The sequence below is a fragment of the Antedon bifida genome, chromosome 4 (assembly GCF_963402885.1).
Source record: "Antedon bifida chromosome 4, ecAntBifi1.1, whole genome shotgun sequence".
Taxonomy (NCBI): Eukaryota; Metazoa; Echinodermata; class Crinoidea; order Comatulida; family Antedonidae; genus Antedon; species Antedon bifida.
In genome coordinates this window covers 20,791,265-20,806,075 of record NC_136229.1, presented here as the reverse complement: position 1 = coordinate 20,806,075, position 14,811 = coordinate 20,791,265, and the positions used below count along the sequence as shown (strand labels likewise).

The 14,811-nt window shown below is 33.2% G+C and overlaps 4 protein-coding genes across 4 annotated transcripts; 2 read left to right on the top strand and 2 right to left on the bottom strand.

Annotated features, from left to right (window-relative positions):
• Positions 1-1,640: 1,640 nt before the first annotated feature.
• Positions 1,641-5,957, bottom strand: LOC144840728 (lipopolysaccharide-induced tumor necrosis factor-alpha factor homolog). Its single transcript, XM_078696712.1, has 4 exons — positions 5,873-5,957; positions 3,151-3,239; positions 2,452-2,824; positions 1,641-1,924 (listed from the first exon to the last, which is right to left on the bottom strand). The coding sequence occupies exons 2-4, from the start codon at positions 3,212-3,214 to the stop codon at positions 1,816-1,818; spliced, it is 546 nt and encodes a 181-aa protein (XP_078552838.1). The 5' UTR covers positions 3,215-3,239; positions 5,873-5,957; the 3' UTR covers positions 1,641-1,815.
• A 145-nt stretch (positions 5,958-6,102) lies between these two features.
• LOC144840003 (baculoviral IAP repeat-containing protein 5-like) lies at positions 6,103-8,199 on the top strand. The gene is made up of 4 exons (XM_078695617.1): positions 6,103-6,315; positions 7,353-7,462; positions 7,563-7,680; positions 7,773-8,199. Exons 1-4 carry the CDS (start codon positions 6,187-6,189, stop codon positions 7,860-7,862), a joined length of 447 nt encoding a protein of 148 aa, XP_078551743.1. The 5' UTR covers positions 6,103-6,186; the 3' UTR covers positions 7,863-8,199.
• A 51-nt stretch (positions 8,200-8,250) lies between these two features.
• LOC144840002 (cilia- and flagella-associated protein 184-like) lies at positions 8,251-11,982 on the bottom strand. Its single transcript, XM_078695616.1, has 10 exons — positions 11,843-11,982; positions 11,310-11,463; positions 10,892-11,200; positions 10,591-10,794; positions 10,394-10,482; positions 10,004-10,157; positions 9,682-9,875; positions 9,257-9,469; positions 8,880-9,017; positions 8,251-8,616 (listed from the first exon to the last, which is right to left on the bottom strand). Exons 1-10 carry the CDS (start codon positions 11,861-11,863, stop codon positions 8,371-8,373), a joined length of 1,722 nt encoding a protein of 573 aa, XP_078551742.1. The 5' UTR covers positions 11,864-11,982; the 3' UTR covers positions 8,251-8,370.
• A 424-nt stretch (positions 11,983-12,406) lies between these two features.
• LOC144840100 (uncharacterized) lies at positions 12,407-14,804 on the top strand. Its single transcript, XM_078695761.1, has 4 exons — positions 12,407-12,876; positions 13,286-13,435; positions 13,888-14,089; positions 14,358-14,804. Exons 1-4 carry the CDS (start codon positions 12,652-12,654, stop codon positions 14,462-14,464), a joined length of 684 nt encoding a protein of 227 aa, XP_078551887.1. The 5' UTR covers positions 12,407-12,651; the 3' UTR covers positions 14,465-14,804.
• The last annotated feature ends 7 nt before the right edge of the window (positions 14,805-14,811 follow it).

The following is a 14,811-nucleotide window of genomic DNA, read 5'->3' as shown; positions in this document are numbered from 1 at the left end:
AAAACCAGATATCCTTCTTCGTGTTGCCATTGCCATTTGCAAAATTGGTTATTGCAGAGGATACATCAAACAGCATTTTACACGTTTTTCAAATTGGTCGTTTCTCTTTCCGTTTTTTAAATCAATTTTTTTCTTAGAAGTAGAAAATATGCCCTTAAGAATGAAGAATATACAACGGGTGAACTGTCTTAACAATAAATGAAATTATTTTATGTAAAATATTGATAAATGAACCACAAATAATGACTTTGTAGATGCATACAATTACTTACTGTAAATAAAATCATTAAAAACTACATCCCCAAATAAAACAAGACCAAACTTTTACAAACTAAATCTGAGCCATCACCAACTAATTTTAATAAATATATATAAATAATGTATCAAGCCTTTTTAACAATTATACCAGTATACAATGTTTCTGGTTGATATAGATTGTTAAAAAAAAACTTTCAATTATCCAGACAATTAATATTCAAATATAAACCTTTCATGATTTAGTCATGATAGATAAATAATAAAATAAACTTTTTGATCAATGACATTAAACTTTAACCTCATTGTAGAATGCAAGAATGTGTTCAACATCATAAAACATGTGACATGATGGGTAAGGTTAAAGTTCATGTTTAACTCGTTGATCCAGAAGTCCCAATGTTAGTTATCTTTAGATGTAAAATAAAATTTTAGCATTTATAACCACCTCTATAAAATGAATCAACACCATAAGGCATAACAGATTTTATGATACATAAGCGCCTATATGAAAATTCACCATAAATTTCATCCATATATAATGATTGTATATTGACTTAAAAAACAATTGCTTTGCATGCAAACAATAGTAAGAATATGTTTACACATTATTATTCAAACATAGTTCTGTATATTATTATTATTAAACATTGTTTAATTATTACGGTACTGAGTATATTATAATATGCAAAATTATAAATTGAAATAAAAATATTTCTGTTTATATAGAAATTTAATGCTTAATCATTAATGTCCATGAAAAATCTAAGTTAGTTATGTAAGCAGTGTTCTCCTGAAAGCAGGCTTTGCCAGCAAGATTCACTAGCAAGATGGCTCCAACAGGTATTAAAAATAGTGCAAGAAAATGATATAAAAAATGGGTCTAGTAGTGGTAGGTTAAGCCTAGCCGTTAAAAAAACATTGAAAGTACAATCGAGGCAATATTTTGTAAAATAGATTGATAACGTACAATTAAAGAATGACAATGATATGTCATATATTTGGTATTGCGATTTGATAAATCGGATATAACCCAGAATTTGATAAATCGGATATCACCTAGTATTCAGTACTTGGCTTAATTATCCAGAATTGAGTTATATTTTGGGAGACCACTGATAAAAGGTACAGAGAAGACATTTCATTTCTTTGTAAGTACATTATAATAGTTCTAATAAATAAGATATAAAAAAGTTTAAATAGCAATATATAGGTTGTATGCTTATTAGAAAACAAAATTGAGTGATTTAAAAATGAATATTTGAATAACATTAAAAGTTAATTCAAGCATAACATGAGTTATATTTTGGGAGACCACTGATAAAAGGTACAGAGAAGACATATTTAAGTTCTTTGTAAGTACACTACAATAGTTCTAATAAATAAGGTATAAAAAAAGTTTAAATAGCAATATATAGGTTGTACGTTTATTAGAAAAAGAAATTGAGTGATTTAAAAATGAATATTTGAATAACATTGGAAGTTAATTCAAGCATAACATTTAAAAATGTCACTCTAGAGAAATCTTTACATCTTTGTTGAAAGTAGGTCTGTTTGTTCTTACATCCGATTGTAGTGAGATATTTGGTACTGACACACTGGGCAAGTGTGAGTACAGTCATGACACCCATCAATGCAGAATGGGATCAGGCAACATCCCATCCATCCCCTGCAATAAAAAAAAAAAACAGATTTAAAATGTATAATATACGAGTTCTTGTATAGCGCCAACAAACATGGATCATTGCTCATGGTTCTGTGGACTCAGATGTTACACTTTTCAACTACATGGTTCTCATAAGGATCACATCATGTCAGCCACTTGAAGGCGCTCTCTCGTCTGTCCACAACACAGTGGCTGTGTTTGAACTAGTACGCGGGGGGGAACCTCTACTCGTCTCGAAAGATTTACTAGGTTCTTTAAAGTGCACATGAGCTAGATGTGTACACTGGACTAGTTTATAGTCCTTATCCGTTCAACCACCAGAACCATGGAGCGAGTGAGCCTTGAAACCTTGCCGATTACGGTTACATACATATATACATTTTCAGATATCTAAACAAAACACTGTAGTTTGTTGATAAGAGATGTTTTTGGTATGAAAAAAATACATCTTGAAAATGTAATTAGCATCCTTGATTTAGAGGGTATGAATTTATACTTGTGCAGGCTTGCAAAACAAAATCCTTACTCACCCAAAAAAGGCGATGATCAGACAGAGGAGCCAGGCAAACATGCCTGGTTCTTTTCTGACTACAGTTGTCACATTGTTACGGCAATTAGGACATGTAGTCTGCACTGGAAATTCTCTAAACACCTGGTGGACCACTGTTGTCACTGTGGTACTTGGCTGACCAACCACCACTGTGGTTTGTGGCTGCTGGTAAGGTTGTGGGTATCCTCCAGGGGCTTGTTGTGGGTATCCTCCATGGGCTTGTTGTGGGTAACCTGCAGGGGCTTGTGGTGGGTAGCCTGCAGGGGGTGGCTGTGCATAGCCTGCAGGGGGCGGTGTAGCTTGGTAACCAGCTGGTGGTGGATACCCAGGATTTGAAGGAGGATAGGCTGGATCTGAAAATAAAAATAAATTTATTTTGATAATAAAAAATAAACACATACACTACCCTCATCAATAGAAAATCATTAAAACAGTCATTTCATCAATTTTAGACTAAAATGATAAATAATTGCAGATTACCATACCACATTAACAATACTATGTAACTAATACATAAAATATGTATTTCTCAATGAAATTAAATTTGTTTACTCCTTTTTTGTTATGTGTTCTCTTTGTTTATGAAATGAACAAAGAGAAATTGAATGTACTGTATTTAATTCATGTTGCTTTGTAATCAGAAGTATTATGGCAGTAGTTGGAAGCACTGTAATGTTACCTTTTGACTCCATTCCTGGTTGACCAACTGCCTGACTATATGGTGGTGGGTGTTGTTCTGACATGTTCAAACTAGGCCTTGATTGATATCTGTAAACAAATGACAATAAGATATACTGTACTGCATTAAAATACTAATGTATTATTTTCATCTATAAAATCCTATTTCCTACTGTTTGATTGTCTTTAAATACTGTATGTACACTCATGGTACAATTACATAAAACATTGTATTTTGGTGTCTTTAAAATTTCTGTCATGCTTCATATCGATGACATTTTGAATCAGTTACAGTAGGTATAATATGAAATGCTAACACTACCCTAATAGATGTGTCAGATTATATTCTAAATAACTTAAATGGAGGTAAAGCAACTGCTGCTATCTTCATTGATTTAAAAAAGGCATTTGATACTGTTGATTACAAACTCCTTATATCTAAACCTATTGATTGTGGAATTAAGTCATCTGCTCTGAACTGGTTCATCTCGTATCTTAGTGAGAGATCTCAAGTTGTTAAAACCAACTCAACACAATCTACTCATATGGAAGTGAACATCGGTGTGCCCCAAGATCTATACTAGGACCTTTATTGTTTATGTATGCAGACGACACTACAATCTTATGTAACTCATCTGATCCCACTCTACTTCAAAATGAATTAAATTGAAATTTAAACAAAATTGCTAAATGGTTTGAGGAAAATAGACTTACATTGAATATCAAGAAGACTAAATTTATGATCTTTGGAACAAACCACACTTTACCCAAATTTTCAAATATTTCCCTAACCTATAATCGAATTCGTATTGACAGAGTTGATTCATTCAAATATCTTGGAGTTGTGTTTGATTCTAAATTAATATGGTCAGAACATATTGACAATTTGACATGTAAAATCTCTAAAAGAATTGCTGTTATCCGACGTGTAAAGTACTACAAGGAAATACTCTAAAAATGTTAGCTAATGCTTTAGTAATACCTCTTTTTAACTACTGTGACTGTATTTGGTCAAATTGTAATGCAAAACTTGCAAATCTCTCCTAATACTGACTTGGAAGAATTTTACTTTCCGCAGATATTAAAACACCAGTTATAGATATTTTAAGCTCTTTGAGGTGGTGTAAACCTAGTGATAAGTGGGAAGAACAGATACTTATAATGTTATTCAAGTGTCTAAATGATCATGCTCCATGCTACTTATTAAACAAATTTATTTTTAATGATTGCTTGCACTCATATTGTACACGTAGTCAGAGTAATAAAAAATACACAAGGTAAAAGAACTTTTGTATATCGATCAACCAAATTATGAAACAAACTTTCAAATGACACAAAAACAAACTATAAATCTATGACACTTTCAACTTTTAAAAATTCAATCCAAAATATTACTAGACGTATTATTATCTTTTACCTTGAATTCCTTCCTTTATTTATATTTGTATGTTTTGTAGATAGTTACCTTTTTGTAAATGTGTGTGTACTAATGTAAATTTTAGTTATCTTTGAATTATTCTTATTGTTAATGTTTCTCTCCTGACTGAACCACTTTGGAAATCAATGCTTTAGCACTGAAAGTGTCATGCGGGTATAAAGACAGAATAAATAAATAAACTACTCCCAATTATTTTTACACTTATTTGACAGCTTATTCAAAGGGTGAAATAGAATAGGGTAGCATTTTGAAAGTAAAAATAAATACAGTTAACTATATCAATCATCATCTTTTTTTTAATTACACAGTGGGTTGAACTTGTCATTTTTAACTGTAGCAGGAGGGGGATTGGGATAAGCACCAGCACTCTAGTCAGGGACACAAAATGACACTAAAAAACGGTTTACGATGATATCGGTCGCGCTTGAAATCGGTCGCGATAAAATAAACTTCGGGCATTTTGTATGGCGCGCCGCTAGAGCTTTACTTTTGATGATATCGATCTCATTTGAAATCGGTCACATTTTATTGCGATCGCGCTATTTTGTATGGAACAGGATGCATGCAAGCGGGTAATACATTTTCTTCGTTTAAAAAAAATTGTATTGATATTTTTTTAGGGGCTACATTATTTATGTGGATATTTTTTATTTGGTTAATAATATTTATTATCAATAATTAAGTTGTTTTGTTTTATTTTACACTTACAGGTCTCGGAGAAGGATCTGTGTCTTTCAAACTGGCCATTTCGAAAAAAGGTTTAAATATTATATTAGAGGCATATATAATAAATGTTAACTCTATTTATATGTACTGTAATTAATATATTATATAGAGAATATACAGTACGTCTGTGTCTTTTATTATGCAAACAATTACGTAAAAGAGAACAATTTATTAAAAAACAACAAGTTTATCTTTTTTATTTTTTATAATATTTACATGTGATTGCAAATTGTTATGAAGTCTAAAAATATAATAATAAGTAGATAGGCCTAGCCATAGTTCACTGTTGGTGTTGTTGTGGGCAAGCCAAACAAACACACAAAGCTATGCCTAATCCAGTAATAGAGCTAGGCATCTAGCCTAGCTAGAGGAGGCACACCAGACTATCTAACTAGCCAGGGCCAGCCAGGTCTACACTAGCCTACACGTAACTCTCCCCTAAACTATAGTAGGCCTAATCTTCCTTAAAAAAAGCAATAATACCACACAGTAATGTGGCCTAAAAAATCATAAAACTCTACTTCAAATAAAGTACATGTTTAATAACCAAACTACTCACAGTTTCTGAAATTATTTAATATTTTATTGCTGTGGTTTTAATACATTCGACTCTCACTACTCTACCACTCTCTTCCAAATCCGATGCAATCCAAATGTTTTTTTTAAGCAATGACGTCATTCTTAAGAACGCCACCAATGACGTAGGCGATTGGGTACGTTTTTTATTGGACGTCGTCGAGTGACGTCACGAATTGATTTGAAAGCCACTTTCATAACAAATTTCAGGCATCAAAACGGAGGACTGCTAGCTCGGCGCCATATTCAAAAAAATTCACGTTATAAAGGGCCTAGCCTACAACGGGACGAGCGAAAATGGCTAGTTATAAGATGTTAGAAGATCAAAAGAAGTATCCTGAATTCTTAATGAATACATATTCAACACGGCTTTCATCATTTTCCGATTGGCCATTTACAGAAGGTTGTGCTTGTACACCAGAAAAGGTTTGAATTTTCCTAATTTAGCATAACATAATAGGCCTAGGCTAGGCCGGTAACGGGACGATTCGGCCCTGAGACGATTCGGCCCGGGACGATTCGGCCCTGGGACGATTCGGCCCGGGACTATTCGGCCCGGGACGATTCGGCCCTGAGACGATTCGGCACACTTAAATTTATCGGCGTTGATATGCATTTTATAAGCATAAAATAAGCTTTTTCCCCAAACTTTATTTCCAGAGAGACTATGGGGTAGCCTAGTACAGAATGGATAACGATGCAATAAAGCAAACATTTTGAAAACATTGTCGAAAATGATCAATTTTTAGTCACGCGAACGATGTAAACAAGTTACGCCCTCTGTTGGCCGCTTGGCGAATGCACGAAATAAACAAGGTTTTCGAAGTAATAAATTCATTATAAAATTACGTTTTTTAGTAATTTATTATATATATTATATCAAAATTGTCAATATCAATAAAATACGGATTGTTAAACACCTTTAAAAACTTGATAAATACCCAAAAAAATGAATATGAATTTGGTCTGAAGTGAGACGTTTCGGCCCACAAAGTGGGATGTTTCGGCCCAAAAGTGGGCCGAATCGTCCCACCAAAAGTGGGCCGAATAGTCCCGGGCCGAATCGTCCCTGAACCGGCTAGGCCTAGCTAGTTAGTTAGACTAGCTAGGCCCTACTAGTACTAGGCTAGTAGGCCTATCATTATTTTATGCCTAGCCTACCTAGCTAGACATAGACAGTAGGAATGGCCTACTACCATGCCTTTCTCTAGCCTACTAGTCCTAGCTTATCGGGCAGGCCTTGCTTGCTAGGAGGACTACTAACTAGGGATTTCCCCTATAAACTACTAGTACTAGCCTAAGCCTAGACTAGACCCTACCTAGCTAGGAGAGATTAGTTACCGGTACAAACTGCAATACAATATAGCCTAGGCCTATATCCCAAAAATAAATAAATAAAATCATAATAATGTAGTAAATAGTAATGTCAATGATCAGCAGCCATGAATTATTTGTTTTTGCAGATGGCGCATGCAGGGTTTTACCACTGCCCAACAGTTCATGAACCTGATGCGGTTAAATGCTTCTTATGTTTCAAAGAACTTGATGGCTGGGAGCCTGATGACAACCCAATGTAAGAAAAATAAGTGTTATTTTCATCATCCGATCAAGCTGGCCATGTGTATACTTACTTACTGTTGTTCTGTATGTTATGTTAGCATTTGTATTTGCAGGTCAGAACATAAACGCCATTCTCCCAATTGTACGTTTATCAACTTAAAAAAAGATTATGAGGATTTGACAATGGAAGAATTCCTGAAATTGGAGTCTACGCGTCAGCAAAATAAACTGGTATGCTATAAAAAATGTAACTTTTAAGTTTATCCACAGTTAGATATATCGAATGCTTACAAATAGATTTCCGTTTTTTGTTCTCTTTTCAGATGAAAGTTTCAGAGACTGCCATGAAGGAATTCAAGCATCAAGCTACTAAAACTAGAGAACAAATTGAATTGTTATCAAAGAACTTATAAAAAGAAGTCAATTTTTTTAATTTAATGGGGTATAGAGGATATTTTCACACCCACTAAATTCCACCCCAGATTACTGTATCAATAAAAGCATATTTTCAGGAAAACTTATTTACAGTAAATACATGCTGTAATAAACATTTTGTATCAGTGTAGCACCCCTGTAAAATAATAGTCGAAAAAACATATATGTAGACCTACATTTTGATTCATTTAGAGAAATAAAATTATAGGGGGAAAAACACTCTTGTATATACAGTAATATATATACAGTATAAATATTTTGTAGATGTAAATATAGTGAGTAAAATAAGAAGCTGCCAATAAAGCTACTTAACTACATTGGTGTCAGTTGACGGATTGCTTTTTTGGTTGAAGTTTAATGAACAAAAACACATAAAACGGTTTCAAATATATTTACTGTATATTCTACATGCATGTTATTATACATATATGTACAACAGATATTACAGGTACAGTAATTATCGCGATATGTAACTAAAAATTGTATTCAATTTCGGATAGATTTTGCCTCTTCTATTTTCCTTCTCAAACCATTACTATCTAGCGTTAACTCTGCATGTTGCCGTTTTAAATACTCGAGGCGTGACCTTAAGTTATCCCCTTCATCCTTTCGTTCTTCAAAGTCGCGTAATAGTGGCTTGTTACCAAGAAGGCCACACTTTTGCATTTGCCGTTGATTGTCAATTCGTAACTTGTCTCGTGCTCTCTTGGTACGTGATAGAACATCTCTTTTCTGTAAAATAAAATGGTTACATACATTTAATAATGATAATTAATGCAACATACTACAGTATGTATCCATTCCTGGATCCATACCAATTGCACAGGAGCTTATTAAAAGTACAGTACCCACAAAACTATTAGCATAAATCTACACTATCAAAATGCTCAAATATAATATGGACACATTTTTAGTTTGAAAGTATACACAGAGCTAAAAAACATAATACAGTAATACTAATTTGACAACCCAAATGCTTATGGGAGTATAATTACTTTGGCAACAAGCTCTTCAACATCTCTCAGCTTTGCTTTCTGGACCTGATTCTCTGCTTGTACAAACTGTAGCTTTTCCTTCACATGGGTTAAAACTTGTACGGTACTTGTTATTTTTTTCCTTAGTTTCAAAAGTTCCTGTAAAATTATACAAAAGGAAGTTTAATCCAACTTCTAGTTGCATTTTCTATAGTAGTAGTACAGTAGTAATATTTGAGAAATGTGCTTTCATTTATTAATGACCAACACTATAAAGAGAACATACAAGTCAGGAAAAATAAAAGTCACTATAACTAAAATACAGTATTCAGTAATTTCTGCTTCCTTATAATGGAAATTTTATTCAAATTGGAATCTTATGATCGGACTTTTGTTACCTCATTTCTTTCCTCGATTTTTTCGTTGTATGTCTGATTTTCGATCTTAAGTTGTTCAAAGTCGATGAGATGAAGACCTTCAGCCAGCTCTTCTTTCGCTTTCAGTTGCTGTTCTCTTTTTTTCAATCGATTCTTTAATTTTATATTGTCTAATCGTACCATCTTTACTTCGTCTTCCTTCTTTACTTCATTCATTAAATATTGTTCAACGTCCTTAAAACAAATGAAATCAATCTAAATTATTTCTATTCTATATTGCAAAATGTCATGAAACCAGTTATGATTGATGATGATGAACCAATGTTTCATAACAAAAATGATGGAGATAAAACTGCAGTAAATTGCTGCAGCAAATGTATTAATATTTTACAGTAAATAAACTTCATTTACTACATACAGTACTGTACATCTATACACTTTCATACCTTTGGTAAAATAGGCTTCCCCGTCCTAGTGTTAATAGCATTCAGTGCTGTTTGCTTTTTGAACTCTGCAAATTGGTTGGTTTCCATTTCCACTAATTCTAATTTCTCATCTTTCTTGTAACTTAAATCTTCCTCCTGATCTTGAAGGTGTTCCGTTTCTTCTTCTTCCTGCTTTCTCAGTTCTTCAAGGTTTGCTGTTAAAAAAACATTAATATTTTCTAATAAGTTTTTACATGACAATCTAATGTATAGAACTTGTTTATAAAAATAGGAGAAACTTAACTAATTAACTAATGATTGTTTATAGATAAAGACTACATACACATATACTTTAGATAGCGCTGTTCTTGATCGGTTACATTTTTATCCATTTCTTGGCGTTGATCATCGGTCTTCTTCTTTCTAAAATACTCAGCTAGTTTGTGCTGGAACTGAGTGTTTGTTGTCTGTAGTTGCTCACGCTCTGCGACAGCAGCCTTATTATAAATATAAACAATTCTATTAGAGCTGCTAGTCTTATCATTTACTATCCATACTGATATTTTTCAGAATATGTATATAAAGATATAAGAGTGAATAGTCAAAGGCGGTAGTTATAATTTGAAAATTTTGCACTACAGGTTGTTTTGTGAGGAATACCTCAACCTGTTATAATGTATAGGGTATGTATTTTTTTCTTTTGGTACATCTGAAATAAAGAAGGAATACTTACTTGATAGCATTCTATTAACTCTTCTCTTGACATCATCTTTTCTTCATATCCTTCCTCGTCATACTCTTCATACTCTATAAGTGGGGACGCTATTAATTTAAAAACAAGAACATTTTAATCTTGGAATTAATTGATGATGTTTTGGCCATAAGTAGCAACATTTCTGGTTCTAAAAGTATTGGAATGGAAACACTTACTTTCTCTCTCAGGGGTTCCTGGTGGAAAGGTTTCTGGTTCCTGGACAGGACTACCTTCCCTTGATAGTGGATCAATCACAGCCACAATTGGTGTCTCTGGCCTCTCACCGTCCGTAAATGTACTGCTCTCCGGAAGTTGTTCTTCGTCATTCATTATTTGCAATTCGTCCTCTTCTGGTTGTGCACTGTCTTTCCTAATGCCCTCTGTGTTTCAGAAATCAGAAATATTAAAAGTCTCATTATAATTTAGTGAATACTACAACATTAGTTAATCTATTGTATTACATTCAATCTTGCATACCTTCTTCTGTTGTTGGTTCAACATCACCATCTTCAGTATTGCCATCCTTTTTCTCTCCATCTTTTACACCATCTTCAGCATTGCCATCCTTTTCCTCTCCATCTTTTACTTCATCTTTCTCTCCATCCTTTGTAACCTCCTCTGCTTTTTCTACTTCTTCTTGTTTGTCTGCTGGTGCATCTTCCTCATTTCCAGTATTCTCAGTTGTCTGTTCCTCATTGGTTGCCTTTCCAGTTTCTCCTGCTTCAGCCTCCTCAGTTATGGCATCCTCGGATGCAGCTATTTCGGCTGGCTGTGTATTCTCATTACCTGTAAAAGAAATAGTAAATTTGTATTAAAATCAAAAACAAAATGCATTTTATAAATAAATATTTTAAAAATGAAACGTGATTGCATCTTTAAATATTTGCTCCCTCACCAGACTCAGTTTCTTGAGCATCATCAGGTGTTTTTTCTTCAGGCTCCTCTGCAACTGATACTGCCTTATTTTCAGTATCCCCGGCTATGCCTGTAGAATTCTCTTCTGCAGTTTCTGTAGTTGGTTGCAGCTCATCAGTAGCAGCTATAGGTACCTGACAAATCAAGAATAAAAATGGATGAAAAGAATAAGAATTTAACTTTTTAAGATAAATTATATTAAATGTAGGCCTAATTTAATTGTATTAAAATATATCTTTTTTTCTTCTTTTAAAATTTTATTTCATTTAACCTAGCCTACTAGGCCTACAGTTTATATTTATTATATTAAATATTTACTTAAATGTTGTAAATAAAATATGATAGTCTAGGCTAGGCCTACCACTAGGTTGCATCACCACTAGGCCTAGGTTGCTGGTGTGGTGGGTTTGGGGCCTAGCTAGTCTAGGCCTAGCAAGCTAGGCCTAGCTAATTTTATGTTATGTCCTGTTGAAATGTTAACTATACTTTCCAAATCCTAATATAAATATATACCTCAGACTGTTCTTCTGCCATTGTTTTAACACGTCTGTTTTACAAAATTTAAAGATATTATGCATGTAGTAGAATAATGCTGCAATGCAGGTTAGGCCGAAAAAACAACATTGCAGATATTTGCATATTGTTGCTAAGAGACCTTTTGATATACTGGTTCCCGAGCTCATACTGCCCGCTTGATTACATTGTAAATGCCTGCGTTGTTTTCGACGGGAACCAGACAGTCATATGATTGTTAATAAAATTGTTAAATTATATTATAAATTACAATGAGATAATATCATATCTGTATGTACAGTTTGAAGCTTTAAAATATTTCTAACACATTGGTAAATAAAATCCGTAATTATTTGTGTATTTATTATTATTAACACAAATGTTATAATTATAATTTTCTACATTATATATTCCTTAATTACAGCAGACAAGTTAAGTAAGCAACAAACAGTAAGCAGACGTACATTATTGATATGTTTTTTTATAAGAGAAAAATAGATCAAACCTAGTAAATAATATACACCAAATTACTTAAATAATAATATTTGATAATAGCATATTTTACAAACACAATATTTAGCTGTGAACAAAAATTAGAATGCAAAAATTACTTTATATAAAAAAAAACTGTGAACATGTATTGTTTTCCTCGTTGTTAACCACGCTCCACTAATCCCGGAAGTACTGTGTACAGTGTGTTTTTATTATTGTGCAGTAAAGTAGGTAGTGTACAGAAACATTGGCAATACCATAATGGGTGTTGAGTAAAACATTAGTAAATTACTATACATTACCTTGTTTGCTGCTAAATGGCATCAACTACTGCACACAATATGACCAGACAGGGCCATTCGGCTGGTACCATTTTAACAAACCGATCAAAAAATATAACTGTAATTAATCCATATGTGGCACGAAGAGCCGAAACAGCCGGGTCGACAAAAAAAGGAACAAGATGGATGCATCGCACTACAATTGATTTTAGTTTAGATACACCAGATTCAGAACACTTCTATGACACGTCAACCAGAATGGTATGTATATATAATAATTATATTTATATGTATGAGCTTTTCCATAATAAAAAATTTAGGCCTAAATGATGGGGATAAAATTGCACTCTTATCTGCTTTTGAAAAAAAATCATTAACAACATTTAACAAGTACATGGAAGGCCTATTAATAATAAATACATAGGAAATTGTATACAGTATTGTATTTATTTAAACACTATTTATATTGTCGATGATTGATTGATTGTTGATATAAAGTTTGCGGTACACCACGTGTGTTAGTTCTGAAAAGAACTGTTGAGTTTCTCGACGTTTCGATCAATATACTTTGATCGTCCTCAGGAGTGAGAATGCAGAAAGTCCAGGAAACTTGGAATATAAGTGGGACGGGTGGGATTGATTGATTGTTAATCTTATTTATTCTTTGCAGGCTTTTGGCGGTTCTCGAAGGCTTCCACCAGGTGTGAGGTTAACTAGATGTCCAACACTACACACGTCCCATTTTGATATCAACATGGACAACAAGCAATATTTTAATACATTCTACAAACATTCATTTCAGCAGAAACCTACCGAGCATGTAAGAAGGATTGAATGGTCTTTCTCAAATTATTAAAGCTCTGTCTACACTATCAAAGTTTATGTGACAAAAAAATGTGATGAGCCCATATATGGACATGATGATGTCATATCACTACCATATTTTGGCATATCACTACCATATCTTGGCACATCACGCTTTTTTGTCAAACTAGTTTGATAGTGTAGACAGAGCTTAAGACTCTCTCGAGTTCAGCTTCAGAAATTATTTTTGATTGTTGATCCTTTTAAAAATAAAATATTACCAAAGAATATTTTGGATAATTTTAATGGCTAAACCACTAAAGCAAATATGAAATTAAGTCAGCATCACATACCCAAGCTTCCAAATTTGTGACACATACTCAAATGTATGAGTTTAATAATATAAAGAACACGTTCTACTACCATAAACTATATCAAAGGTTAAATTCAACTTTCTTTTCATTGCAGCCATCTTCTATACAGTATCCTATGGTAGTGAACAGGAGTCATAATGTAGTGGGGACAGACATGCAAACTGTCTTACGGCGCCATGGAAATAGATTAAATTATTGGAGTTCATACGCTGACACCCACTCTAGGCTTGGTTTGCAGCGAGGGGAGGGCGTAGAAAGAACTTTAAAACCACGACAAAAATATGATATTCTCTCAGGTATGTTTAGTTTTGTTTCACTCGATAAACTACTGTATACGCTCTGTCTGCACTATCAAACTTTATGTAACAAAAAAATGTGCCCATATATAGACATGATGATGTCATATCACTACCATATTTGGGCACATCACACTTTTTTTTGTCAAAATAGTTTGATAGTGTAGACAGAGCTTTGGATAGGAGAATTATGTGAAATTATGTTTCCCTTAGCCCTGATTGGTGAATATGAAAATGAATATTAATGATGATTATTGTTTATTTTTAGGTAACACTCTTGGTTCTGAACCACACCAAGACTGGCATAGAATTTCCGGAAACAGAGTGATGCATGCAAGACGGCAAGATGCTGTAGAACGCTTTGTTCTTGGATAGCCATCCAAGCTTTTAATAGTGACACTTCCTAGAATGTTTATATTTTTTATTCCAGTAGAATAAAGCTGCATTTAACGTTGCTGATTGATGAAGCTGTTATTTATGCATACTATGCCTTCCATACTATTTTTTTGTGATACTGTGACTGTATTATGGTGCAGCTAATTGGTGGAAATGTTAATTTATTTTCCTTATATATTTTTATTTATTATCTATTAAGAATATATTTTAATTTAACTATTAAAAATTAATAATAGTAATATTAGAAAATGTGTACAATGTTTTATAAATTTGAGAACAACGTTTGAGAACAACATTTGAAAGCAATAAGAAGTAGAGACTATTGT